At 34.1% G+C, this 27,454-nt stretch overlaps 1 protein-coding gene, 1 long non-coding RNA gene, 2 other non-coding genes and 1 pseudogene across 4 annotated transcripts; 1 reads left to right on the plus strand and 4 right to left on the minus strand.

Annotated features, from left to right (window-relative positions):
• The first annotated feature begins 7,753 nt into the window (after positions 1-7,753).
• LOC132040410 (polygalacturonase QRT3) lies at positions 7,754-11,122 on the plus strand. Its single transcript, XM_059431050.1, has 3 exons — positions 7,754-8,395; positions 8,493-8,729; positions 9,917-11,122. Exons 1-3 carry the CDS (start codon positions 8,162-8,164, stop codon positions 10,916-10,918), a joined length of 1,473 nt encoding a protein of 490 aa, XP_059287033.1. The 5' UTR covers positions 7,754-8,161; the 3' UTR covers positions 10,919-11,122.
• Positions 11,123-12,181: 1,059 nt separating this feature from the next.
• Positions 12,182-12,689, minus strand: LOC132048115 (uncharacterized). Its single transcript, XR_009412905.1, has 2 exons — positions 12,526-12,689; positions 12,182-12,364 (listed from the first exon to the last, which is right to left on the minus strand). It is a non-coding gene; the product is annotated as an uncharacterized LOC132048115 (long non-coding RNA).
• A 274-nt stretch (positions 12,690-12,963) lies between these two features.
• On the minus strand, positions 12,964-17,603 carry LOC132047643 (serine/threonine-protein kinase D6PKL2-like; annotated as a pseudogene).
• Positions 17,604-23,206: 5,603 nt separating this feature from the next.
• TRNAE-CUC (transfer RNA glutamic acid (anticodon CUC)) lies at positions 23,207-23,279 on the minus strand. The gene has a single exon. It is a non-coding gene; the product is annotated as a tRNA-Glu (tRNA).
• A 2,882-nt stretch (positions 23,280-26,161) lies between these two features.
• On the minus strand, positions 26,162-26,233 carry TRNAE-CUC (transfer RNA glutamic acid (anticodon CUC)). Its single transcript has one exon. It is a non-coding gene; the product is annotated as a tRNA-Glu (tRNA).
• Between the last annotated feature and the right edge of the window lie 1,221 nt (positions 26,234-27,454).

Raw genomic sequence — 27,454 nt, forward strand, 5'->3', positions numbered from 1 at the left:
ATAAAGAGGACGAAAACAAAGCAAAAAAAAACTTTTTAAAATGGTAGATGGAATATGGAAAATTACATTATCTCTCATGCCCTTATCATAGGTTTTTTTTTTTTTTTTTTTAGAGGGGGATGATTTTGAAAGAAGGAGAAAGTAAAAAGTAGATGTGCATTAATGGTAGTAACTCCTAAAATTAAGAATTATTGATATATTAGGAATGTAAGAAATTGTATTTTTGTAATTAAGAAGTTCAAATTTTGAATAAGTTGTATTAATGTAATTTTTTAAAAGTAATTTTAATATTTTTAATTACCATTTGAAAAAGTTGTATTTGTGTGACTTTCCCTTATTTAAATCATAATAATCACTAAATCTTTCTTCTACATCCCACTTCCATTCAATTTTCTTTGTACTCGGTCATTTATTAAAAAAAAAAAAAAAAAAACCTTCCTAATTGCTTTCTATTATTTCCTGTTCAAATTTACTAGTTTTTTTAAAAAAAATTATTATTATTATTATTTTTAATTATTATTATTATTATTATTCCAACATATAAATTTTTAATTATAAAACTAAACGACTAACAAATATTGTTGCCTAAAATAAATGCACTAACAATATGATTAAAACTTTAATTTCCACTAACTGATATCGCAAATATAAATCTTTTTCTTATGATCTATATATTCTTCTACAAAAAGTAACAAGCTGAGCCTGAACGAAATCTCTAACTAGTTATCAATCAATTGCATTTGCTCAACAACAAACAAGGACAAGGACAATTCAACTAATTAAGACTTGAACAATTGTTCAGAAAAATTGTGAATCGACTTCAAAGACGATTATATAGAAAAATATCTGTACTAATCAACATTTTTAAAGATTTTGAGTAAAATAAAATATTGTACAATGATTAGACAAAAAAGAAGTTAACTTACTTGAGTACTTTGGTAACCTTGTAACAAACTATCCAACTAATTTTGACAACATGAATGGGATGGATAACGATTTTCCTAATTATAGTATTCATTATCTAAGGGACAAGTAACTTTGGCCCATGCCATATTTCTTAATAAACATAGCAATTATGTGGTTGAATGAACATGTAACATTACACCAATAAGGGCAACCTGGTTGCAGATAGTGGTTGGTTCAGTTAAGTATGGAAATTTCGGACAATTATAACTTCGAATAAGGAATTTTGTAGTTCTTTTTTTATGAAAAGAATTAGAATTTGAACAAGAACACTATAACTTTGAACATTTTGCTTCTAAAGATAATTCAAAAAAATTAAAATTTTGATAGCTAAATAAACTGCTATTGTAGAGCGAGGATAATCAATAAATTGAAAGGAAAAAAAAAGAATGTGTCATTTTACGTGGAAAGTTAGAGATCACTTTTTTTTTTTCAATTTTAAAAAAAAAAATAAAAAAATTAAGCCTCCATGTAGTGGACTGGGTTTGGCAAGAACCCCTATCACTCTATTAATTTCCAAAATAAAAAAAAAACGTGTATAAAAGAAAGGGGGTAGACATTATATTGTGCCTAACTTCTTCATCCTAGTTGAGGAATGAACTAGCTCACTTCTGTAAAATTGAACATTCAAGACTAACAAACCTATTCAATATGCATTAGATCATAACAGACTAATCTAAGTGTACGTACGTTAAAAAGAAATAAGGAGGACTCTCCTTTACAATACGTATCTTTAAAATTATCAAAAGTATTCTTTAGTCTGATCCTAAATACAGGAAATTAAGTTCACTTGATTCATTTGGATTGTGGTTCTAACTTGACTAGGAAAAGCCATTGCCACATTAACGACAACTCTGCATTTATTAAGTACTCCCAGATTAGCCAAGGTGCGTGTTACTTAATTATTCATGTAAGTGACTTCCCAAGTTATTCACCCGAAATACGGTATGGTTTTTGTTTTGCGATATGAAATTTGCAAATAAACAAAAGAGATCGAGTGAAAGGAGATAGACAAACAGAGTATGAGAATGGTTGAACAAACGAAGATAGAACTAATGATAAGGATATTCGGAAAAATTAGATTGATACATGTACAAAAGATTGTAATATAAATGACATATGCGCCTGAATGACAAAATCAAATCAACAGATGATCTTTTTTTTTTTTTTTTTTTTTTTTTTTTTTTCAAACAAGCGCGGGATAACATTATATAACTTTGTGATGTCATTAACGATTTGGTAAACGGAAAGTTACTTAGGCGACCTATTTCTTAATTCATAAATTAAGTGTCTGAAGATTAAAGTCAACCATGCTACGCACCCATGAGAATTCGATACAATGCAATGAATTCCGATTTAGATACTTACGTATTATACATCTCTATTTTTTGAAAATTTTGGTTAGAATCACATGAACGGTGCTAAATATTGACAAATGACAAAGAATTAGGGAAAAAAGAAAGTATATGATGCTATAATTAATGTGGTTACTATAAAACTAAATCATCAGCGTTGAGGGGAGACACGCTTAAATAAATAAGGGCGTACGATTGTACGAGCATGCAGAGACGTTAACGTCATAGGCTAAAATGAAAGAGAGATTATTCCTAAACGTTAGTGTTAAATAAATATATACCCTTGACCAATGATCCCTCAATATATATAGTCCTCCTAGTCATATGAAATTTGACTTAATGCATATATATATATATATATATATATATATAAAGCACAATATTCAACATATTCAAAAAATCCAACCATTTATAAGGTATTGACAATGAAAGTGCCTACTAATTAATATCTGAATATATTGATTACTTTTATTTTTCCTCTAAGAAAGATACCCAAGGGAGGAATTAAAAGGTTTTAGACCATGCATTGGCATTGATTGAAATAAAGAGAAGAAGGAAAATTTCCTCATAAAATATTAGTACTCTAAAATTAGATATCTAGAAGTATTATTTTGATAATTGGAATGATATTGATTCCATGGAACACCAATTATTCTATAGAGTTGAATATGATTCCAAAAATGAAAACTTTCCACCAAAGTGTTTATTATTTATTGTTAATGCTTCTTATAAAAGAGGGAAAAACAATCAAAAAGAGATACGTGTTCAGTGTGGATCATGTTCAAATGAAAATTTCGTCCTTATAATAAATGAGCATGATACGGTTTATTCGTGAAGCTGTTTTGAAAAGATCAAACAATGACAAATAAATCCAAAATTTACCTACTGTATCTATTACTTTAGATCAAGTCAAAAATATCAATCAAATTAGTATTTACAATACCTAAGATTAATCTCCACCATATTGATGAAAACAAAGCAGCAAGACTAGTAAAAAGAAATTTAAGAGCTCTAGTTTCGTCCTATTTTCGTACTTCCTAACTATTTAAATGTAGTTCCTCGCATTTTTCCTTTTACGAACGGCAGTCCCTTATTTATTATTAATTCATTATTATCATAATTAATAGCCGATGTGAAGGGAGAAATAATATTTTTGATCCTTCAGTTATATGGTAATTGTTTGGATATAACTCAACACATTTAACTTTCAATTAATTTGATAGACTATGTAATAGTATAAATATTGTAAATATTCCCTTCCTTATGTATTGTAATCAGGTCCTGTAATTTAGGCTAGTATCATTCTAATTAGGGATACCTACTTTGTATATAATAACCTTGATACATCAATACAAGGCACGGATTGATTTCCCTACATGGTATCGAACTAGGTTTCCTTCCAAAACCCTAGCCGTCCACCTCTCTTTCTTTCTCTTCCCCTAACCCTAGCCGTCCCCTTTCCTCCTTCCTCTTCTCCCTCCCATGGGCGACAACAAAAATTTCCATTCGCTTTAACCGTCACGAATGTGAAATCCCTTAATCCCAATCACTACTGAGACATGGAAACAGAGCCATTATCACGAATGGGCAACCCTATTCAAAGTCCTAGCCCGCGTTCGCTCCGTACTCGAGCACATCATACCACCCGACACACCGCTGAACTCACCGCGTATGACGCAACAAAGGCGGCTAACCTTCCGCTCTGGAAACGCCTAGATGCGGTGGTCCTTCAATGGATATACGCCACCGTCTCCCATGATATTCTTACCTCTATTCTCGTGGCGGATGATGTTGCCGAGAAGGCTTGGAATCGCGTTGCTCAACTTTTCCAAGATAACAAACACTCACGGGCGGCGTACCTTGAAACTGAATTCACCACCACAAAAATGGCCGACTTCGGCTCAGTTATGGCCTATTACAATAGGCTCAAGTCTCTCACACGGATCGGCCTTGCCAACGTCGGGTCGCCGGTGTCCGATCAACGTCGGTCTTGCGACTTCTCGCCGGCTTACCGGAGACGTATGCACACTTTGTCACCACCATTCACGTAAAGATGTCTTGCCTTCTTTCTCGAAGTGTGCTCCGGACACCGAAGCTTGAAGATGCGGCTGCCAAGGAACGTGCCCGCGATTCCAACCCCGCGGCTCTACTTGTTGATAATGATACTCCCTCTCCACCACCTGGCGGTAACAATAATTCCGCTAACCGACGTGATAATAATCGTGGCAGGAATTCTAACCGGAACAAGGGCAAAAATAACAACAACAACGCCAACCGCGGGAAGCAAGGCCGCGGCAGCGGCCGGGCGCACTAGTGGTGGCCGGGGGCCGACGGGACGACCCACCGGCCCGAGGGGGCTGCTGCCGCTGCTGGCCGCCCCGGGAAGTGTGGCCACCGCCCCCCGCCCGTACCCGACGAGACGGTGGCGGCGGCCCGGGCCACGCGTCGCGGCCGGCGGCGGCATTCTTGGCGCGGGTCCTCGGCCTCGGCGAGCCTATTCCATGCACGTTCCTCCCAACTCGGGGTACACTCCGACAGGACGGAGGCAGCCATGCATACTCTATCCTTGCATCAACCGGATGACAATTGGTACATGGACACTGGGCGACTTCTCCACATGGCGCCACTCGGTACTCTCGCGTCTTATTTTAATTTGAGCAATAATTTCTGGAATCATTGTTGGTAATGGTAGCACTATTCCAATTCGAGGCTATGTTCATACATCCCTTCCCCCTAATGCTCAATTACGTCTCCGAAATGTCTTGCATGCTCCAAAACTCATCAAAAACCTTGTTTCCGTACGTAAATTCACTAAGGATAATAATGTTTCTGTTGAGTTTGATCCTCTTGGGTTTTCTGTGAAGGATTTACCGACGGGGAGCCGCCTAATGAGATGTGAGAGCACCGGGGAATTGTATCCTCTCAATGCCACAGAATGGTCCACTCCACCATCCACCTTCCTTGCCGCATCACCTAGCCAGGCATTCCCCGCCTCGGCCATCCGGAAAAGCTATCCTTAGTTCTCTTCGTAGTAATGCCTTAATTGAATGTAATAGGGCCCGTACTTCTTTTTGCACCTCTTGTCCTTTGGGGAAACATGTTAAATTGCCATTTTCGATTCATTGTCGTTTACTACTATGCCGTTTGACATTATTCATAGCGATTTATGGACATCTCCTGTTTTAAGTTCTAATGGGCACAGTATGTTTTCTTTCTTGATGATTATAGTAATTTTCTTTGGACTTTTCCTATCTCTAACAAGTCCCAAGTGTATTCTATCTTTCTATCTTTTAAGGCATTAATACGGACTCGGTCGAAAGAGACATTAAAAACATTCAATGTGACAATGGGCGGGAATTCGCAAATGGGCAATTTCAATCTTTTTGCGCCTCCAATGGTATAAATTTTCGATTTTCTTGCCCCCATACATCTCCTCAAAATGGCAAAGCGGAACGAAAAATTAAATCCATTAACAACATAGTGCGCACTCTTCTTGTCCACTCCTCCGTCCCCCCCTCTTTTGGCATCATGCTCTCCAAATGGCCACCTACCTCCTCAATATACTTCCCACTAAAGTCCTTAGGCATAAATCACCAACCCAAGTTCTCTATCAACGAACCCCCTCCTATAATGTGACTTTTATTCGCTTTACGTAAAAAAATATGTTATATATAGATCACTAATTTTAGAAGTATATTACCCTCAATTATGTAATAACGACACAAGTTTAACAAACACATCAGTAATTAAATGGTGGAACGATTAATAATTTTGGAACTTTGTGAATATATATATATATATATATATATTCATAAGCAAAGGGATCAAAAGTGCACGTTTCATGTAGTTGAAGATTAAATGTTCTTAGTTAGTCAGATATCACAAAGACTAAAGTTAGAATTTATCAACAACTAAGAGACCAAAAGTGCTATTAATCCTATTATAAAATTAAATCTATTTTTAAAGTGTAGGAATATATATTTAAGGGAATAGGGTCAAAAATACCCTTAAACTATTAGAAATAGAAAAACTTTGTCATTCGATTTGTTTTTGAAACCGAAAAGCCCTTGTCGTTAGTTAAGTATATAGCTCAACTTATCCTTCTCACTGGTTAAATAGCTCAAAAATATCTTCTCCACAAACGGTGAAAAAGAAATCAAAGGTTTAATCTTGTAAATCATCATAATTTGCAGGCCGTTAACGTTGCTTTAAATTAATAGTAAGTTAGAAAGTGGTCTGAAAGCAACCAAACGCTGTGGACCACATCAAAAAACTTCAACAGGAAGTTATTCTAGGTAAATAAGTAATACTTCCCTCCGTTTCATTTAATGTTATATAACCATGTTTGATTAACTCCAAAAAAAAAAAAATTATAATCATAATGTTTGTTTGACTATAAAACTTGTCATGTAGAGTAAATTAAATTTTAAGTTCAATTATTTTAAAATTTATAATTTTTTTTTTGAAACCAGACTAAATATGAAATAAGATCACATAATTCGGAAACTAGGGAGTAATAATTGGTCTTGCAGTTCAAGATTTCATCACCTTGAATCAACATTCAACAACTAACCAATTATAACCCAAAAGAAGCTTTACTTCAATAAGTAGTTGTCATGTCTATTAAAAATAATTGGTTCAAAATACTTGTTATTTTAGAAAATTAAGATTTAATTAGTTACTCCCTCCATTTTAATTTGTTTGTCTTGTTTTGACTTGACACGGAATTTAAGAAAGTAAAGAACAATTTTGAATATTGTGGCATTAAAATAAATACACGTAGAATTTACCAAAATGCTCTTTAATCTTGTAGTTTAAACATATCATGTGGAAAGTTGGAATTAAAGAGTTGTAAATAAAGAGATATTCTTTTTAAAACGGACTAAAAAGGAAAGTAGGACAAACAAATTGAAACGGATGGAGTATTAGTTTTCACCTTTGCCTTTACTTAGTAAATGTGGAGCTTGGAGATTAATGTGATGAAAAAGAAAGTAATATTATATTGAGATATAATATGTAATTAGTTGTCATTGCCACTAAAAATAACTGGTTTAAAATAGTTGTCATTTTAGAAAATTAAGATATAATTAATTATTAATTATTAGCTCTCACATTTGTCTTTATTCACTAAATGTGGAGAGAGATTAATGTGTTGAAAAAGAGAATAACTATTAGAGTATATAATTGAGATAAAAACAATAAGGACAATTTAATCAAACAATAAGGACAATTTAATCAAATTACTTTTTAGTTAATGTTTACCTAAAGGGCATGCAAAAGGAAAACATGAGTAAAATGGATATGTCAAAAAATGAAAACCAAAAAGAGTTTTGCTTATTTATTATTCGCTTAAGATACAATCTTTCTTTGCCCCCTAAGTAAAAGCTCCAAATTCCTTTATCTTTTCACCTAATTGCCAGACTTTGTAAGGATGCTTAAAGTGAGAAGTTGGTCACTGCTTACTTTTGTTTTCTCCCATGCCAATACAAGAAGAAATACTATTCAACAAGGCAATCCATTTACCTTACGTATTTAAGTAAGCATACATCTTCAACAAATAAAAGAATAGTCCCATCAAAAGAGAGCCCTTTCTTGTCTATTCTCACACTCTTTGTCTGTTTAAATTCATGTTTACAACTCTAGCCATTTTCTTGATTTTATTTGCTGAACCTTTCTCTTTCCATTGCCTAGCTAGAGCTATCTTCTCTAACCCAAATTTAAAAATAAATAAAAAAATCTTTTTTCTTCTCTCCCTATCTAGTATATAAATGGGAAGCTAGAATGTGTTTTCTTGGATTCATTCACATACGAGGTACACTTTCAAGGAAACACAAAATTTAAACATGGGAGAAAGAACATGGGCTTCCTCCCTTTTGTCCTTGATTATGGTTTTTGCTTGTCTATCCCATGTTCTTGGAGAGAAATCTTTAGCAGATGTTCATTCACATGATCATCAAATTAGAAAAATCCAAGCTTTTAAAGCTTCACTTGTTCGTCGTGATTCGATTTCTAATTCTCCTTCTGCTTCTCCTTCTCCTAGTAGCTTTTCTCCATCACCAACACCATCAGCAGTGACCGTAAGTCCTTTTTTTGTGTTTGAATTTTTTTTCTTGGTTTATCAGTCCAATGTTGACCATGATGAAGAGCAAATTAAATATATTTATGTATTATTAGGTTACACCAAGTCCAAGAGTATATCATGTAACATCATATGGTGCAGACCCAACTGGGAAACTAGATAGTACACAAGCAATTCTACAAGCAATTTCTGATGCACTTGAAGGACCAAGTGATGGATTCTTGATGAAAGGTATTTCAAATCTTGGTGGTGCTCAAATCAATCTTGAAGGTGGGAATTATTTGATCAGCCAGCCATTGCAATTTCCCATTGCCGGCCGTGGCAATCTCATGGTACGCTTTTACATCTACTATAACAAATTAAATAATATTGATAGTATAATTTTTTTTAATTATATCCAGGCAAATTTGGTTACTTTTTTTAATTTTGTGACCCGTGATATGGGAAAAAGTAGTAGTAGTACGGGTGCGTATTTGTCAAAACGCCCCAAGTGGCATATTATTGTTCAGAGGTCATATGAAATGAAATTGACTTATGTACCTATTTGTGATTCACCAGTGAAGTTGGTAGATTGATAATTACTTAGGAAAATGAGTGATATCAGTCTTCCTTCTAAAGTCTAGACTAAGCTGCTTATGTGTGTTACATGTTTGTTGAACACTTTGTGTTACATGTCTGCCGAATGTTTTGATTTTTTTTTTCTAGCTCTGGACTTGACCGTTTTGAAGGCTTAAGCTCAATTTTCAACCCATATTGGCAATTTTTTGGCAAGTTTTAAATGCCATTACTTTGTGGGCGTTCCTCCATTCATATATTAATAGCTGATAATTTATGGTAAATATTTTACTTGTATCGGATGTTTACATCAAATTACGTTAACTAATTTAGTTAGGTAAATTAATGAGATGAGAATGCATATTAATTAGTCATGTTAAGTCTTAGAAGTGTATGTGCAAGTAGATAGCGCTTAGGATTTTTTAAAGTGTTTATTTTTATTTTTAGACTTTGATAAACGAAACACTAATTTCCATCGTACCAGAAAATTTAGCATATGATAAATCAGTGAAAATCTCCTATATCATAGATGTGAGTTTGAATTTCATTTTTCTTTTTCTTTGAATTTCATTTTTCTTTTTCTTTGAATTTCGTTTTTCTTTTTCTCTTCTTTTTCCCAATCTTCCTTTGCGATGGAAATTTCAAAAAATAAAATTAATTCGCAGTCGTCATTTTGCAGCACTGAATATCATACTCTATATTCCCTTTACATTGTTTTAGCTGCACTAGATCTCATACTGAAGTTTTCCACAATGTGTAATCCCAACTTTCACGAACCTTCCGAGCTGTCTCTTTAAGACTTTAACTTGACATTTTTTATATTTCTTATTTGGCCCTAGCTAGTAATTTTAGTATCACAACATCTAGCCGTAAATTTGTTAAAATTGATGTTTATAGCTCTATTTAATTAAACTTTAAATTTTACATATTTCGACAACTAAACTTGTTTTTTTTAATGAAACAGATTCATGGAGGAACACTAAAAGCTTCTGATGATTTCCCAACAGATGGATATCTACTCGATTTATCGACATCTTCAAGCAATGCTCTCGAATACTTGTTTGAATTCATAACCTTAAGAGACATATTGCTGGATTCTAACTTTAGAGGAGGAGGAATCCAAGTGATAAATTCACTAAGAACAAGCATTGACAATTGTTACATTACTCATTTCACCACAAATGGTATTTTAGCCAAAGGTGGCCATGAAACTTATATTAGAAATTCATTCCTTGGACAACATATCACTGCTGGTGGTGATCAAAAAGAGAGAAGTTTCTCCGGGACCGCGATTAATTTAATGGGCAATGACAATTCAGTTGTAGATGTGGTGATTTTTTCAGCTGAAATTGGTATAATTGTATCAGGCCAAGCAAATTTGTTATCAGGTGTACATTGTTACAACAAGGCCACTGGATTTGGTGGCACGGGGATTTACTTAAAATTGCCAGGTTTAACACAAACAAGAATTGTGGACTCCTATATGGATTATACTGGAATTGTGGCAGAGGACCCTGTTCAACTCCAAATTTCAAACAGTTTTTTTCTTGGAGATGCATTTGTTAAATTGAAGTCTATAAATGGTGTTGTGAATGGAGTTAACATTGTGGACAACATGTTTTCTGGATCAAATAAAGGGATTGATATTGTTCAATTGGATCAATCTAATGGACCTTTCAAGACAATCGATCAAGTTGTGGTGGATAGAAATAATGTTAGGGGGATGAATCTTAAGGCTACTACTGGAAGTGGGGTTGTTCAAGGGAATGGTACTTCATGGACATTGGATCTTAATCCAATTCTTATATTTCCTAACCTTATTAAAAATGTTCAATACACATTTTTCCCTAGTGGGGACTCTTTTGTTAATCATGCTCTGAGAAATGTATCGAATAATCGGGTGCTGATCGAATCGGACGTGCAAGTTCCAGCAAGTGTTTTCGTGATGGCGGACCAAGGGAAATGATCATATTCAAGCTAACATGTATAGGATCAAGTCATCAAGAAATTAATAAGCTAGGGATGTTATATTATTAGTTTGATCTGGTCATGGATCAAAGTTGATTAGATCTCTTGAATCATTCTTTTTCAAGAAATGTTTATGTTAATTACTCGAGCTTTGTTAATTTCCAGCCAAGGAAAATCCGAAAGTATAATCCAACAATGTTTTTCTTTCTTTTCGACAATCCTAAAGTTCAATACATGGAAAGAATGCTTTTTGATAGCATTATTTTCTTTTTTATTTTACTATTTTTTTTACTTGATTTTATACTTCACAACTCTCTTAAAGAATATTGTGCGTCTAGCTCTAGAAACTAGGTTTCAGAGAGGATAGATTTTTCAATTAAATTTCCAAATTAAGTTTCTATGCCTAACTTTGAGAATTGGATGCGTAGTAAGGAATAAGGATTATTCTATTTGTTGAAATCCGTACTAGAATTTGACAGTAAGGACTAAGGATTAGTCCATTTCTTGAGATACGTACTGAAGGGCTACTTCCCATTAGTAGTTTTGGAGGAATTTGACTTGTGAATTTTTCGTAGTTTTAAAGCAATACGTGAACTTACTCTTCCAAACGGTCAATAGGACATTCAGTCTGAAGGTAGGAAGCACTACTAAAAAAACAGTGAAATTCGACCAAAATTTTCGACCACGCGCGGTCGAAAAAGGCCAATTTTGGACTAAAATTTCGACCGCAAGGCATGGTCGCTATGCTAGGGGTTTTTTTTTTTCGACCTCACGTGGTCGAAAATTTTCGACCACACGCGGTCGAAATAAGTTTTCTACCTAAATTAAAAAAAAAAAAAAAAATCGACCACATGAGGTCGAAAAAGTTATTTTTATTTAAATATTAATAAAAAATTTCGACCGCATGTGGTCGAAAATATTATTTTACGCAAATATTATTTAAAATTTTCGACCTCTGTGGTCGAAATATGATAAAAAATAAAAATAAAAATAAAAATAAAAAAAATTCATAATTTCGACCGCATGAGGTCGAAATTTAGCAATATTGTTGCCGATTTCGACCTCGTAAGGTCGAAATTCAAATACGTGCCCCGATTTTCGACCTCGTGCGGTCGAAATTATGATTCTTGATGCACATTTCGACCTCGTGAGGTCGAAAATTATCAATATACGGGTGACTATTCGACCTCGTGAGGTCAAAAATACGGAAAAAAAAATTTCGAATTCGGTGCTTTACAAAACCCACACCCAATCACACTCATCAACCAAATCAACAATGCAATTCATCAACACGTCCAATTCATCAAAGTACTTCTACAATCATAAACTTCACATTCTAAAATCAAATTCAACCTCAAGTTTCAATTTAAAGTACTTCTAAATATCCTTAAAACTACATTCAAACACTTAAACATCGTAAAGTTAAACAACCATAAACTACTTTCTACATTCAAACACTTAAACATCCATAAACTACTTCCTACAATCTAATTCACATTCAAAAGTACATCTAATTCGAATTAAAACTATCATAAAAAAAATATACATATCCAAGAAAACATAGCAATATTACAATCCAAAAGTATATGAATCAAAAAAGTCAACGTTGGGTGTTAGAGACATGATCCGATTCCTTCCCACTATCCTCATAAACAAGAGCATGAACTACGTTGTCTTGTGACCTACGTCGTCTCTCAATCCATTGGTCCGTACCATCGGCGTTCTTCGCCTTCCTCGTGTGAGTAATCTTGAAGACTTCATCTTGAGGTACTTCCACGACCCCTCTCGAGCGTTAACATCATCTTGAAGACAATAAGCTGAACCATTATCTCGTTGTAAAGATTACTTGTTTGGGAAAGATATGGGATGGGAACTTTGTGGTATGCAAAACGAAAGGAAAACGAAGTCGGGCTTAAGAAGATTATTAAATTACAAATAACCAAACAACAGACAAACAAAACAACCATTACGAAGGAAACACATATGTAAAGATATATCATAAAAAGACCTTTTTATGAAGCGAGAGATCAAAATCGGATAGCATTATGTGTCCATCTTCTCTAACAAGCACATTTTACGCTTGAGGTCGCGATAGACAATGCCAAGCATGTGGAGGTATTCCATTGCAAGGAGGATCTCACTACATAAAACCTGAAATTTTGAGATAAAAATTAACACTTCATAAAATAATGCAAACAAAATGTTTTTGTTTTGATAAGGTAATACCAACAGAATCTAAAACAAGCTCTTTTCTTCCGTTAACTAGTAAATCAAGCTAGGCAAAATTAGCATTGGCAGGAATATGGACTGGAAGGAACACTGTAACATGAAAGCTTTGGTATCAATGGTCCTAAGGAAACAAAATTTATTGAAAGGACGTTACTCTCCTCATATTCATATCTTCATGAAGATTTAATGACAGAGAATGGACATACAATAAATAGTCAACAACATGATTCTTCACAAGAATAACCAACACTGAGCCAGGCTGCAGTACTTTCATCAACTTTCAATACTTTGCTATCTACATACATCTATAGCTATCCATTCTGTCATTGTAATATAAGAAAAATTCCGTTGTAATCAAAATCAAGCAAAATTTCAGTTAATCTTAGGTAGGATCTAGAAGCAATAAACGAAGGGCTACAATGAGCATTAAGACGTGTAGTTAATGTCCTTAAAAAGCATTGGAAGTAGAGTCATTTCCTCCTAGCATGGCATGCTAAACATAGGTTAAAAGTGCAGCAGAAACACAGTTCTTCACATAAAAAAAACTGTCAGATTCTAAAAGCATTTGTACAAGCACAAAAATAGAAAGCTTACCAGAAAGGTCCCATCATGAAATAAAACTTGTTCATTTAACACTAATCAATACATGTTATATCAACTCCCTTTATCAGTCTTAATAACCAATAACTCATGCTCTAGGAAGAATCCCATTGCTCAACAACATCCGGGAGCATGATGTTGATTAAATGTGTAAAAGTAAAGCGAGATAGCATAAAAGCCGAAACATTAAACCATATTTTCTGTACATTTTACAAATGTGGCACCAAGCGGGGATGCCTCCCATGTACATGTGAGATATATGCTATACCATTGGAGACAACATACACGACATCCCGCAAAGACATACAATTACGTTCTGACAACATGAATTTGCCTACCGCAAGCGCAAAAAATAAAACTATGAAATTTCAATGGCGTTATGATTTATGTACACTTCTCCTCTCCTCATCTCCAACTTAATACTTGAAAGAGTCCAGGAATAGACCAAGAGTCAGCCCGGTCTTCCAATAATTGAACATAGTGATGAGGCTCCTTGCCTCATTTATAATGGGAATAGATCTATACATGAGAGCTCCAATGCCCTCCACCACGACCCACGGCTAATCCGGCGAAATAATATCCCAATCACTGTCTTGCCTATTACGGTGGCAAATGCGGTTGCACAATAGAAACCCACTAAGAAAAATAGCAACTTCATTGGTAGGTTTTTCCTCAACACCTTAATTCCGGCATCTAGTTTGGCTAGAAGTGCCTCGATGGCCCTAATAAGTCTAGTTCCACCGCTTTCTGTGGTTGTAGGAGAAGAATTTAGTCCGCCATCTGCGGCACTTCTTATAGACCACGCCGACCTCCTATATTGGAATTAAACTGCGAGATACATGGGTAGAAAAGTCTCATTTATAAGTCTATGAGCAACGATCTAGAACTAAAGAATGATTAGCATATAACATATAACATCCGTTTTCTTACAAGCCCCGGGAGGAACTTTTAATGTACTTAGCTATTTGAACAATGTGAGAAGGCTCAACAGAGAGAATATAGATTTTCCAAAATAGTTGGTAACCCAAAGCATATCGTAATTGGGGCTAGGGAAACTTGTAGGACGGCATAGGACAAGCAAACTTGGACTCGAATGGAAGTAAACTTGGAGTTAGGCAAGACAAATGGATATTGGAAGAAGTTATTTAAACTTAAACCCGATCCTTTGAAGAATCGGTTACTTTAAGTGGAAATCTGCAATCAAATTCATTAGGAAATGACTTCCACTTTACGAATTGATGTTAACATTCTTTTTTTCCTAGTATAATAATTACGATTTCTATCTACCTACTCGTTTCTTGTACTTTTGAAGAATGCTAAAAGAGAATCTTCTAATGATCTTTAATCCTAATAACTTCACTTCTCCATACGGCATGATAACCGACTACTACGTACTAGGTAACGAAAATCCCTAATATACGTACGTATTGTGCTTCTTGAAAAAGAGAATTTTCTTTCAAGGGAAATTAAACCTGGGAGACCCTGCTGAAACCAGACATGTTTCCTTCTTATGCATGCAATCTACTTGTCATGGAGGGGAAGGGGCAAAACCATCAAGCTGCATCAAAGTTTCACATGACAAAGGGAAAAACTCACTTGAATTTCCTGAAAGAATAAGGCTGGACAAAATTAATAACAGATAGTTGGAAATCCATGATTCTGCCTAATGAATGTGCAGCTCTCCTACTACCAACAACTCTCCAATAAGTCTTGATCTAGTATGATCGGCACTCAAATGCCCACAAGTTGTTGGACCGCTCGGTAAAGCCAGTTTGGTTGCCATGCTATGTTGTAATCTGTTAAAACAAAACATAAGGATCAGCAAGAACCATGAAGAGATTCCCATCTATGTGGCTGCCATGCTATGTGGTATGCAAAACGAAAGGAAAACAGAAGTCAGGCTTAAGAAGATTATTAAATTACAAATAACCAAACAACAGACAAACAAAACAACCATTACGAAGGAAACACATATGTAAAGATATATCATAAAAAGACCTTTTTATGAAGCGAGAGATCAAAATCGGATAGCATTATGTGTCCATCTTCTCTAACAAGCACATTTTCTGGCTTGAGGTCGCGATAGACAATGCCAAGCATGTGGAGGTATTCCATTGCAAGGAGGATCTCTGCTACATAAAACCTGAAATTTTGAGATAAAAATTAACACTTCATAAAATAATGCAAACGGAATGTTTTTGTTTTGATAAGGTAATACCAACGTAATCTAAAACAAGCTCTTTTCTTCCGTTAACTAGTAAATCAAGCTAGGCAAAATTAGCATTGGCGGGAATATGGTTCGGAAGGAACACTCTGTAACATGAAAGCTTTGGTATCAATGGTCCTAAGGAAACAAAATTTATTGGATACAAGAAAAGAAACATAAAAAATGACATACTAACTAAAACGGCCGCGGCTATACATATTGGTCTAAGAACCTAAGATATGGAGGAACTCTTTATCTCGCAAAGATAAGGAGGAACTCAAGACCACTGAGTAAATAAAGCTAACCATAAAGGAAGAGAAAAGCTGCAGGAGGTAACGTTGCAATGCAAATGGTCCGGAGACAAAAGATAAACCGGTTATGTAACATAAATTTTTAAGGACCTTTCGGTATTAGCGAGAAGTCGGTATATTAGTTATTCCATCTTCTACCCCGCATAAAATAGAACATAAATTGACTCACAGTTTATACATGTTTTAATTATGCGGGGTTGTAAACTGGTAACTTAGTGTGCTGAAATTTATACATAACAACTAAAATGCTACCAAACAAGGTACTAGTTATCCTGGTTTTAATATATGAAAATTCACTTCAATTTATGTTCTATTTTATGCAGGGTAGAAGATGGAATAACTAATATACCGACTTCTGCCAGAATACCGAAAGGTCCTTAACCAGCAAACACGACCCCGAAAGCAATTAACACTTCAAACCATGAAACATCAAAACCAGGCAAACAAAAAGAAAGCGAACCATGTTAAGACTATGAATTAAGTACTTATCTAAAAAATAGATTAATCAATAAAGAGGTTTTGGGTCAAGTAATCATACTTCACAGCTTGTTCGAAAAATGCTTCCCTGGTGCCTCGACGAAGTGTGTGCAAGTCACCTCCAGGGCAAAACTCCATTACTAGACACGAAAACTTTTCCGTCTCAAAATGGGTATATAAACTTGGCGAAAAGGATGGTCCAAGGACGCAATATCTCTCTCTCCGTTTGAGCACGCAAAGCAATTTCTTACGGCCGGCTAATGATGCTTTATCCATAACTTTCATGGCAAAATAACACTTTGTTCCACATAACTCCGACAGATAGACGCTTCCAATATCACCACTTCCTAACTTTTTTAGCAACCGGAAATGTCTCAAGTCTAACGCTCCGTCTTTAGCTCGAATAGCTTGAATTGCTTCCCATCCCGAGTCATTAGCTTTATGAGGTTTATTAATACCGCCGCTAAAGGTCGCAACTACTTTCATCACTTACATCGGTGCTTGTGCTTCCCTACGAATCTTTGCTCTTTCCACTATCAACAAAATCAGCTCGATCACTAGGTTTGCCACTTCCACTTGTTTTTGCAAGGCTACGACCCCATCGCTTACTTTGGTGAAGCCGAGCTTACATTTGGAGCATGTTTCGAGTTTCCCAAATATAAGCTCGAATTAAACTTATCGACCAATAAGTCGGTAGAATCATTGCTATTTAGCTCTTTGGAAATTGTGCTCTCGGACTTGCTACTATTTGAAACTTGGGAAGGTGCTTTGATTTCCGAGAATTACGTTCTCTTCGCTTGAATTCCGGCCGACTTATTCACCTTTTCAAGTGAACTCTTGATAGGTGGTGTTGACGCCATTAAAAAGAAGGCGTATTCCTCAATGCGATCAGGCTCGACCGAAGCCATTACTCGGCAAGAGTGATCATGATCGAAGCTCCATAAACAAGATAAAAGTTCCCAGTTGGAAGTAGGAACCGTATACACACAAGAGACATAAAGTGAACTTGGAGGCCGAGGTTATCGATAGGATCAAGTAAAGTACAATAAATTAAGATAACTTCAAAAAGCTTATACAATGACGAAAAAACATATAGTAGTAATAAACAACAAAAGGTACTTAAGAGAGAAAACAATATAGATCTACATAAAGTAACAGGACAAGCAAACTGGGATATATATGATGACTTCAAAGTCCACAATATCCTAAAACTAAGAAGACATACCTTTATATGATCAGTGTTTCCGGAAATGCGAATCAAGAAAAAGCGACAAGGTCCCACTTCGCTTAAGTGTGAAGAAGCAAGCGATACGCTCGCTTCGTTGAAGAGCCGATGGTCGTTTCTCCTTGCTTAATAACACCGACAACGGATCTTCGGTATAATTAAGAATATCCAAGTTTGAGGCAAGATTCAAGAAACAATAGTCCAAAGAATGCGTGCGGACACGGACCAAAAAAATTGAGTCACTCACTTCAATAGTAGACAAAGCAAGATAAATTCAAGATAAAGAAGTCTTAAAATGTCCCATTTCCTACGCTACTAATAATTTGCCCGGTTGCTTTCCTTGTTGGGTAATGTAAATAGCTCATTGAGTAAAAACAAAATGCACATTCAATCAACTACATCTACCTGTGAGAGGTGATTTGAATCATCTAATCGTGTATCTCTATTTGAACCCATTTCATTTCCAAACAAGTAAATGGGTCAATTTCATATACTGATTGAATCTTTTACCAAAAAGCAAACAAAGAAATATTATCTAAATCATCTAATACCTAAAACAAACATTGAACAATCAATAAAGTTAAAAAATCTTCTAATTAAACTACAACTATACAAAGTAATGCAACTAATAATGATAAAATGAGATTGAAAAACAAAAACCAAAAAAAAAAAAAGGACTAACCCAAATTTCGGTCGCCGGCGGCGGCCGGTGGCTACTCCGTGGTTTAATCGGACGGCGTCACCTACTTGAGAACGCCGGTGTTGGTGGGGTGGTGGAAATTTTGGAGAAGATGAGTTTAGAGAAGGTAAATTTTTTTTGAGAAGAGAAAGTTTTGGGGGGAGTTGAAATATTTTCATCGTCCCGGGTGTATTAATTATTGAACTTTTTCGACCGCACGTGGTCGAAAAAATAAAGCCGATTTGACCGATTTGAATTAATTTTTTTCGACCTCATGCGGTCGAAATTTGATTTTTTTTTTAACTTTTTAATTCATTATTTTATATTTATATAATTTACTTTTGTGCAAAATGATTTTTTTCATTTATTATTTGTACAAAAAAAAAATCGACCTCATGAGGTCGAAATCATATTTTCCTGTAAAAAAAACGACCCCATGTGGTCAAAATCCTAAAGAAAATTTAAAAAAATAATAATTTGGAAATTTCGACCTCATGTGGTCGATTTTTTTTCCACCAAAAAGTGAGGTCGAAATTATTTGGTCAAAAAATCTCCTTTTTTTAGTAGTGAAGGGGAAAATTATTTTTCTTAATGTTGTAGACTGAAAAACAAAATACTAAAAATATGTTTTTTCTAAATGTTAAGGGAACAATGTCATTTTTACAATTTATACAAAGCGAATTTCTTCCAAAAGATATCAGCCAACTATTAGATGAATGAAAAGTGGTCTTTATTGACATTAGAATAACTTTTTAAATTATTGTTAATAATATGATACCATCGCGTCTCAATATTTGTATGATCTGGCTATTTCCCTAGGTCATCAGTTTCATTTATTTTAGCTATAATCAAAATCTAGGCTTCGACTTAATCATATATGTGACAATCCGTTTCAAATTAACTAGACATAAATAAAGATCTTTATTTAACTAAATAACATTGACATGCCATTGCCGGTTTTACATGATATAATTTTTAATGTGGCTTCAATTTTACCCAATCAATGCCAACAGCTTTGAAATGAGGCGTATTTAACCACTACAGCTAGTTTTAGGTGAATGTAGTTGGCCATGAAGTCATCATTTATCCATGTTGTTGCTGTAGTTGGTGAGGGCAACCAAATTTGAACAAATGGAAGAAATTAATTAAAGTGCGATTGAGCTTTCAAAAGAAAGAAAAAAGATCAAAAGTTCTACATAACTTTTATTGTTTTTTAAGTTACATGGGTTTTAATTTCCTGTCCTATAAATTTATTGGAATCATGGATGTGTTTCTTATTAACTTTGTTCGTGGTTCAACTATTTATAAGACAAAGAAAGTTAAAGTAGGCTGCTTCGACAAGGGGGAAAGAACAACCTTGCTAACACCCCTTTTCCTCATATTTCTATTCACCCAAAGGGACTATATTTCTTAAAACTGTGGAAATTGATAGTGCAAATATGATACATAGACATTGAAAGAAAAAATAAAACTCAAAATTTAAAGGTACTTTTAATAACTAGAAGATAATTCATATATAAACTAACTATTATACACTTGAGGGATTGTCCTATTGAACTTTATCTCTTTTTGATCACTTACTACATAATGCTTAAGACAAAAGATGGCAGATAGTCAAAAAGTAGTAGATTCCATTCATGTGATCTTGGGGGCTTCTTTTCGCAAGAATATGTTAAGATTGTATACGTGTGCGTATACTGTATATATCTCGCAGAAATATGATTATATAGATGAAGAAAACTATAGATACTGGAGTACGAAGCTATGGTTCTTGTGAACCCTTCATAAAGTTATTTGTGTACTGTAATTGAAATATTCAATTAACTCTTCTATCATCTCTTTGTATTTGCCAAAAGATTTTGGTGTGCTAATGTAGGATTCTTATCGCGAATTATTTAATCGGCCCTAATACAAGCATCGGGGAAACCAAAAACAAAAAAAAGGTTTAAGTGTGAGCTTATGAAGGATTGAGTCGGGGAATCTTAGTAGCTCAGTTGATGAGGGTTCGATTCTATACCTTGTAATCCCTTCACCCACTTCCCCTTGCCCCTAATCCCAATTTTGAAGAAAAAATATAAGGGAAAAACACATAATTAGACAATACTATAATAATATTTACATAATGTTAGCAGGTAAATGCTATTAAACATTACATGGCAAGTTAAGTATTTTATAGTAAATCAAATTGCTATGTTTAAGGAAACTTAGACGTGATAACACCAGTCCCTATTTTTTGGTTCACAGTATAACTACTTTTTTTACGGATTCTTACTTCACTTCCTCCATATTCTGAAATATTTTTTCCCATCATGTTTTTCCTAACCTTTTTTACTTCCTCCATATTTTCATCTTATTTCATTGTTCATGTAAAATAAAATCACAGTTTTCATTTAACACGGTGGGGAATAAGTGTACAATAATTTTAGTGTTAATTTTATTAGATGTAGTATAATAAAAATGTTATACTGGAATAATATTCGTATAATTTATTACACCTTTTATAATAAATTAGATATAACTCATTTAATTTGATTATACACTATATAAAATTTTATAACCTCATATAATTTTAATTATACGTTGTATAACAAATTATATTCTATATATTGAAGGTATTATTTTATCATGTATATGTGGATGATCACTGTGGTTGAATTCTAAAGTCATCAAGCCTTGATACATTAAATATATTTAGTCTAGCGTAAATCCTCTATAACTTGAAGCAATTAAGAAAGAAAAATGGAAATGAATGGAGAGATGTGTTGCTCTCAAACGCACACGCAAGTATACACGGTCTTACAAGAATACAGGATTTAAATTCCAGATATCGTACCCACAGGGACTTATGATTAACTATTTACTAAATTAAACTAATGCTAATTATCTAAACAAGAAATAAAATCCAAATTTATATTTATAAACTAACTAAAAATAAAAGAAAGCAAATAATGAACTTCAACCAAGAAAGAGTGATTTTTATCGGAGAAGAGATAGATCTAGGGTTATGACCACTAATAATCCAGTTGAGTCTTCAAATCGTTCTACCTATGGGTTACTAGTTGATGGGTTAATTGTAACTTTATGATATTCTCTCGAACTACTCACAAGCTACGTAGATGCTACTATAACGCCTATATCTCTATGGTCGCCAGAGGTAACAAGAACACATTTATTTCTCCGTAACCAACTAAGTAGGGCTAAAGGGTATATCTCTATTCTCCGTAACGAAACGATTAGATCGAATAAACTCTATCTATTCTTATTACGCACGTGAATTCCCTCTCTCAAGTCCAATTCACGCACCATAGATAGTGTTCAATTATTGATCAAGTAATTAAACAATTAAGCACAAGAATAAATAAGCAACCCAAAAATATGAAAATTTAATAGCTAGAAACGATAATCAAACGTCAACTTTCATGCTTGTGTCAAAGCCCTAGAACTAAAGAGTTTAGCTCCACATAGACATGGAGGAAAAATAACAAATCATCCAAATAAAAATGTCAAATATAGTATTACAGAGAAGAGAAGATAAAACTCTGTAACTACGGTCTCCACGGCGGCTCCAAGCTCTTTCTAGGTCCAAAGTTCTGAACAAAGGGTTTCAAGTTATCCAAAGTTATGTAAAAATCCTGTAGACTATGAATTTATAGAGTACCAAAAGATCTGGGCTTTTAAAAATCAATCCAACTCGGACCGGGAAAACTTGGGGGCTGCACCACCTGCGCACGCGCACAGCCAATATATATTCAGAGAGCCTCTTTGCTTGCAGCACAGCCGCGACGCGTGTTGATCGCCTGCTTGATTGCACACCGAAGCTCCAGGTACGTTTTCTTTCATTCTGCTTCTCTAACTTAAATTTCAATTGTACACTTTTCTTGTGTCTTCAAATGGGGTAATCATTACATCATAAGTTCATAACTCAGCATCGTACAGTAATCATTATGTCTCTTTGGCCATCTCCCCTCTGTTTTTCTTTTCTTTCCTTTTTCCGCATTTTCTTCAATTTTGCTCCAAATTTCTTTATTTTTGCACCACATTATCTCTACATAGTAAAATATAATATTAAGCACAAATCATTATAATTAATACTCAAATGACGATTAAAAGTACTAGAATGTGAGGCAAAAATGATTAAATATATGCATTTTTAGCCGAATATCAAAATGATCAATCTCAGATGGAGAATGTATAGGTAAGAAGAGATAGAAGTGACAAAAATATAGATGTTCGGTTAAAAAAGAGAGACAATAATAATAAAAAAAGTTTATCCGTTAAAGAAGAGGGCTAAATGATACTCCCTGATTTAGGGGGATTTTTTTTCCTTATAATATTTATTCAATTTGTATAAATATAGTAAATAATGTTCTTTTTGATGAATTTGAAAAGTTATGCTATTTACGTGCATAATTCTAATACAAGTGACTTATAGTGTAATTTTCTCAAAATACAATGAGAGATTGATGCTTAGGCTGAAGATTGGCCCGATTCACCAGCCCAAGACATTTATGAGGGATTGGGCCGAATATCAGCTTAGGCGACTGGCCCAAAAACCAAAATTCCGTTGCCGGGACTTGAACCCGGGTCTCTCGGGTGAGAGCCGAGTATCCTAACCAACTAGACTACAACGGATTGTTGTTTGTATGATAGCAGAGATACAATATTGTTAAGTATCAATAAATTTATGTTTCTCTTCTTCCACCTTTCATGTCCAGAACTTGAACAGTTGGAGCGGAGCTATCATAATGTGAAAGTCCAAGTTTTTGCCGAATGTACCCTAGAAAATGTAGCTACTAAGTGTTGTAAAATATTATCTGAGAACACTTAAATACATGAAGAAGAACACAAAGATGCATGTTTGACAATATGAACAATGAACATAGGATTGAGGCTTGAACTACGTGCGAATCACTTTTCTAAAAAAACGATATTTGCTCCCTCTACTCTGCGAGATTGTTATGGAATTGTATGCAAATATTCATAGTGGTTATGACGAGCGTTTGAATTTTTGCACTAAGCAAATAGTGAAGAAGTTCTATTAAAAAGCAAGAGCTTAAAACTTGATCTTTTGAAATTGGAGAAGAAAGACTAATTTTCAAACAAGAAAATTGTGCTGGATTAAAAAGTTACACTGGAATGCTAAGAAGTTGACTTTAAATAGAAGTAGTAGCAAAAGTACTACTACATGGCCATGAAGTCATCATTTATCCATGTTATTGTTGTAGTTGGTGAGGGTAACCAAATTTGAACAAATGGAAGAAATTAATTAAAGTGCGATTGAGCTTTCAAAAGAAAGAAAAAAGATCAAAAGTTCTACATAACTTTTATTTGTTTTTTAAGTTACATGGGTTTTAATTTCCTGTCCTATAAATTTATTGGAATCATGGATGTGTTTCTTATTAACTTTGTTTGTGGTTCAACTAATTATAAGACAAAGAAAGTTAAAAGTAGGTTGCTTCGACAAGGGGGAAAGAACAACCTTGCTAACACCCCTTTTCCTCATATTTCTATTCACCTAAAGGGACTATTTTTCTTAAAAACTGTGGAAATTGATAGTGCAAATATGATACGTAGACGTTGAAAGAAAAAATAAAACTCAAAATTTAAAGCTACTTTTAATAACTAGAAGATAATTCATATATAAGCTAACTATTATATACTTGAGGGATTGTCCTATTGAACTTTTATCTCTTTTGGATCACTTATTACATAATGCTTAAGACAAAAGATGGCAGATAGTCAAAAAGGAGTAGATTCCACTCATGTGATCTTGTGGGCTTCTTTTTGCAAGAATATGTTAAAGATTGTATACGTGTGCGTATACTGTATATATCTCAAAGAAATATGATTATATAGATGAAGAAAACTATAGATGCGGAAGTAGGAAGCTGTATTTCTAGTGAACCCTTCATAAAGTTATTTGTGTACTGTAATTGAACTATTCAATTAAGAGCTTGTTTGGATGGGCTTAAAATAAGCAGCTTATAAGCTGTTTTCAACTTATAAGCTGCTTTAGATAAGCTAAGCGAAACGGGCCCGATTATTTTTTTAGACTTATTTTATGCACAAAATGGCTTTAAGTGAACCAACAAACACTCAAAAAGTAAAACGAACATTATAAGCAACTTATAAGCTAATCCAAACGGGCTCTAACTCTTCTACTATCTCTTTGCATTTGCCAAAAGATTTCGGTGTGCTAATGTAGGATTTCTTATCGCAAATTCAAATTTAATCGGCCTTAATACAGGCATCGGAGAAACCAAAAAAAAAAAAAAAAAGGTGTAAGTGTGAGCTCATGATGGATTGAATCGGGAAATCTTAGTAGCTCAGTTGAATGGCTATAACCTTCGACTTGTTTGATAGGGGTTCAATTCCATACCTTGTAATTCCTTCACCCCTTCCCCCTAAACCCCAATTTTGAAGGGGAAAAAAGGGAAAAGGACATATATGGCCGGTCGGGTGAAGCTAATTCCACCCGGTGGCCAAAGTCCTTCTAAACACAAATTATACCCACTAAACTAATCCCATCCATTAGCCAAGAGTTAAATAAGACAATTTTCAAATAAAAACCCAAATACAAAAATGTTTGAGGCGATTTTTATATATAATATGCGTCATTTGTGTATAAAATATGTATCAGTACCTATCTGTAATGTATAGAAACTGTATAAAATATGAATCACTAAGGTATGTATCATTTTTGTATATAATATGTATCATTTGTGTATATAATGTGTATCAAAGACAGTGCAACTACCTATATAGAATAGAAAATTGTATCATTTTTGTATAGAATATGTATCATTTTTGTATAGAAAGTGTATATATAATTCCGGTGTATATATAAAGCGTATCGCTCTTGTATAGAAAGTGTACCATACGTACAAAAAATGTATTATAGAAACCGTATCATTGTGGTATATAATATGTATCACTATTGTATATGTAAAAAAAAAAAAAATCATATCATTATTGCATAATATGTGTATAATAAATGTATAATTAACGTATAATTTATGTAAAATAAATGTATGATTAATTCCAGCATATGTATATAAACTGTATAATTCTTGTATATAAAGTGTATATATAATTCCACTATATGTATATATGTTGTAGCAGCCCTTTAGTAGTGACTTAGTCATACAAAGACAAAAAGTCTTTTTTTTTTTTTTTTTTTTTTTTTTTTTTTTTTTTTTTTTTAAAGTTAGGCCGGCCGTAGGCTCTTGACATTATTTTGGGCCGACCGGCCATTTTTTGGCATTAATTTGGGCCGACCGAACACCTAGTGAAATTAAGCTCAAACAGTGATTAAATGTGAAATTAGTTTGACTGAGTGGACACACAGTGTCCTTTTCCCCAAAAAAAATAATGAAAGATTGATGCTTAGGCTGAAGATTGGCCCGATTCACCAGCCCAAGCCATTTATGAGGGATTGGGCCGAATATCAGCTTAGGCGACTGGCCCAAAAACCAGGCCGAATATCACTTAGGCGACTGGCCCAAAAACCAAAATTCCGTTGCCGGGACTTGAACCCGGTCTCTCGGGTGAGAGCCGAGTATCCTAACCAACTAGACTACAACGGATTGTTGGCATTACTCTGGCAGAGATCTAATATTATAGAGTATCAATAAATTTATGTATCTCTTCCTCCACCTTTCATGTCTAGAACTTAACAGTTGGGGCGAGATATCATAATGTGGAAGTCCAACGTTGAGTAATTCAACATGAATATTGATGTTGGAACTAATATTATGTTAGAGACATTCACAAGTTAGTATTCAAAGCAAAAACACAACAATAAAGAAATTGGCGAGACAACTGCATCGACTTCATTCACCTGCTAAAAAAAGAAATTGTGACTGGAAAAGTTTCTGTTGAATGTACCTTAGAAAATGTAGCTACTAAGTACACGTGTGCCTCTAATTAACTAAACGATAGCTAAATTAATGAGCTAGGTTAGTACAAATCAGAAAACGTTTGCTACAAGACTGAATAAGAACATGTAAAACTACTACTACAAAGTACAAACAGCTTGGTACATCCGTTACAAGACTATCTGTACAACCAATACATATGCGTAAATGCAACTGTCAACGAAATAAAAGAGGAGTAAAACATTCTTTTATATACCAGAACAAAGAGATCAAACAATTAGATGAAAACCGCAATAGTTACAATCCAATTTATTCTTATTATAAAGCTAGATGTTCAACAAATCTCGTTAGCTTTATTTGACAATTGAAAAGCAAAAGTTGGTAGTTGGTACCATGCATTTACTACAGTACTAGACTGATATCTCACTTTCGAAATGCCCCATTGTTGTACCACAGGAGTAAGTAATTAATTATATGAAGCTGTCAAAAACTACCCCATTTAATAACATTGTAATTGATTGCCTTAAATTACTTTGTTCCTTTTTTATTTGTTCACCATACATTTTGTATTCTTCTTTAAAACATATTAATGGAGTAATTACATATTTATTTTAGTAAATTATCTTACTAATGGTAATTTATACTTTGAAAATTTAAATTTGACTATTAGTATACATTAAGTTTGGAAGAAATGACTATTTAATACTCTGTCCGTTCCCTTTTATTAGTCCTGTATTGACTTTGCAATCTTTTAAAAAAATAATTTATTAAGTGTTTGTTTGATGTCCATATTAACTATGCTTTAAAATCTAAATTTGAGTACTAGTATATTAATAATTACTACTTCCTCCGTTCACTTTTACTTATTCATTATTTAAAAAATAAATTTTCACTTTTACTTGTCCAGTTTAGCATATCAAGTGAAAAATA

This window comes from Lycium ferocissimum, chromosome 2 (assembly GCF_029784015.1).
Source record: "Lycium ferocissimum isolate CSIRO_LF1 chromosome 2, AGI_CSIRO_Lferr_CH_V1, whole genome shotgun sequence".
NCBI classification, from domain to species: domain Eukaryota; kingdom Viridiplantae; phylum Streptophyta; class Magnoliopsida; order Solanales; family Solanaceae; genus Lycium; species Lycium ferocissimum.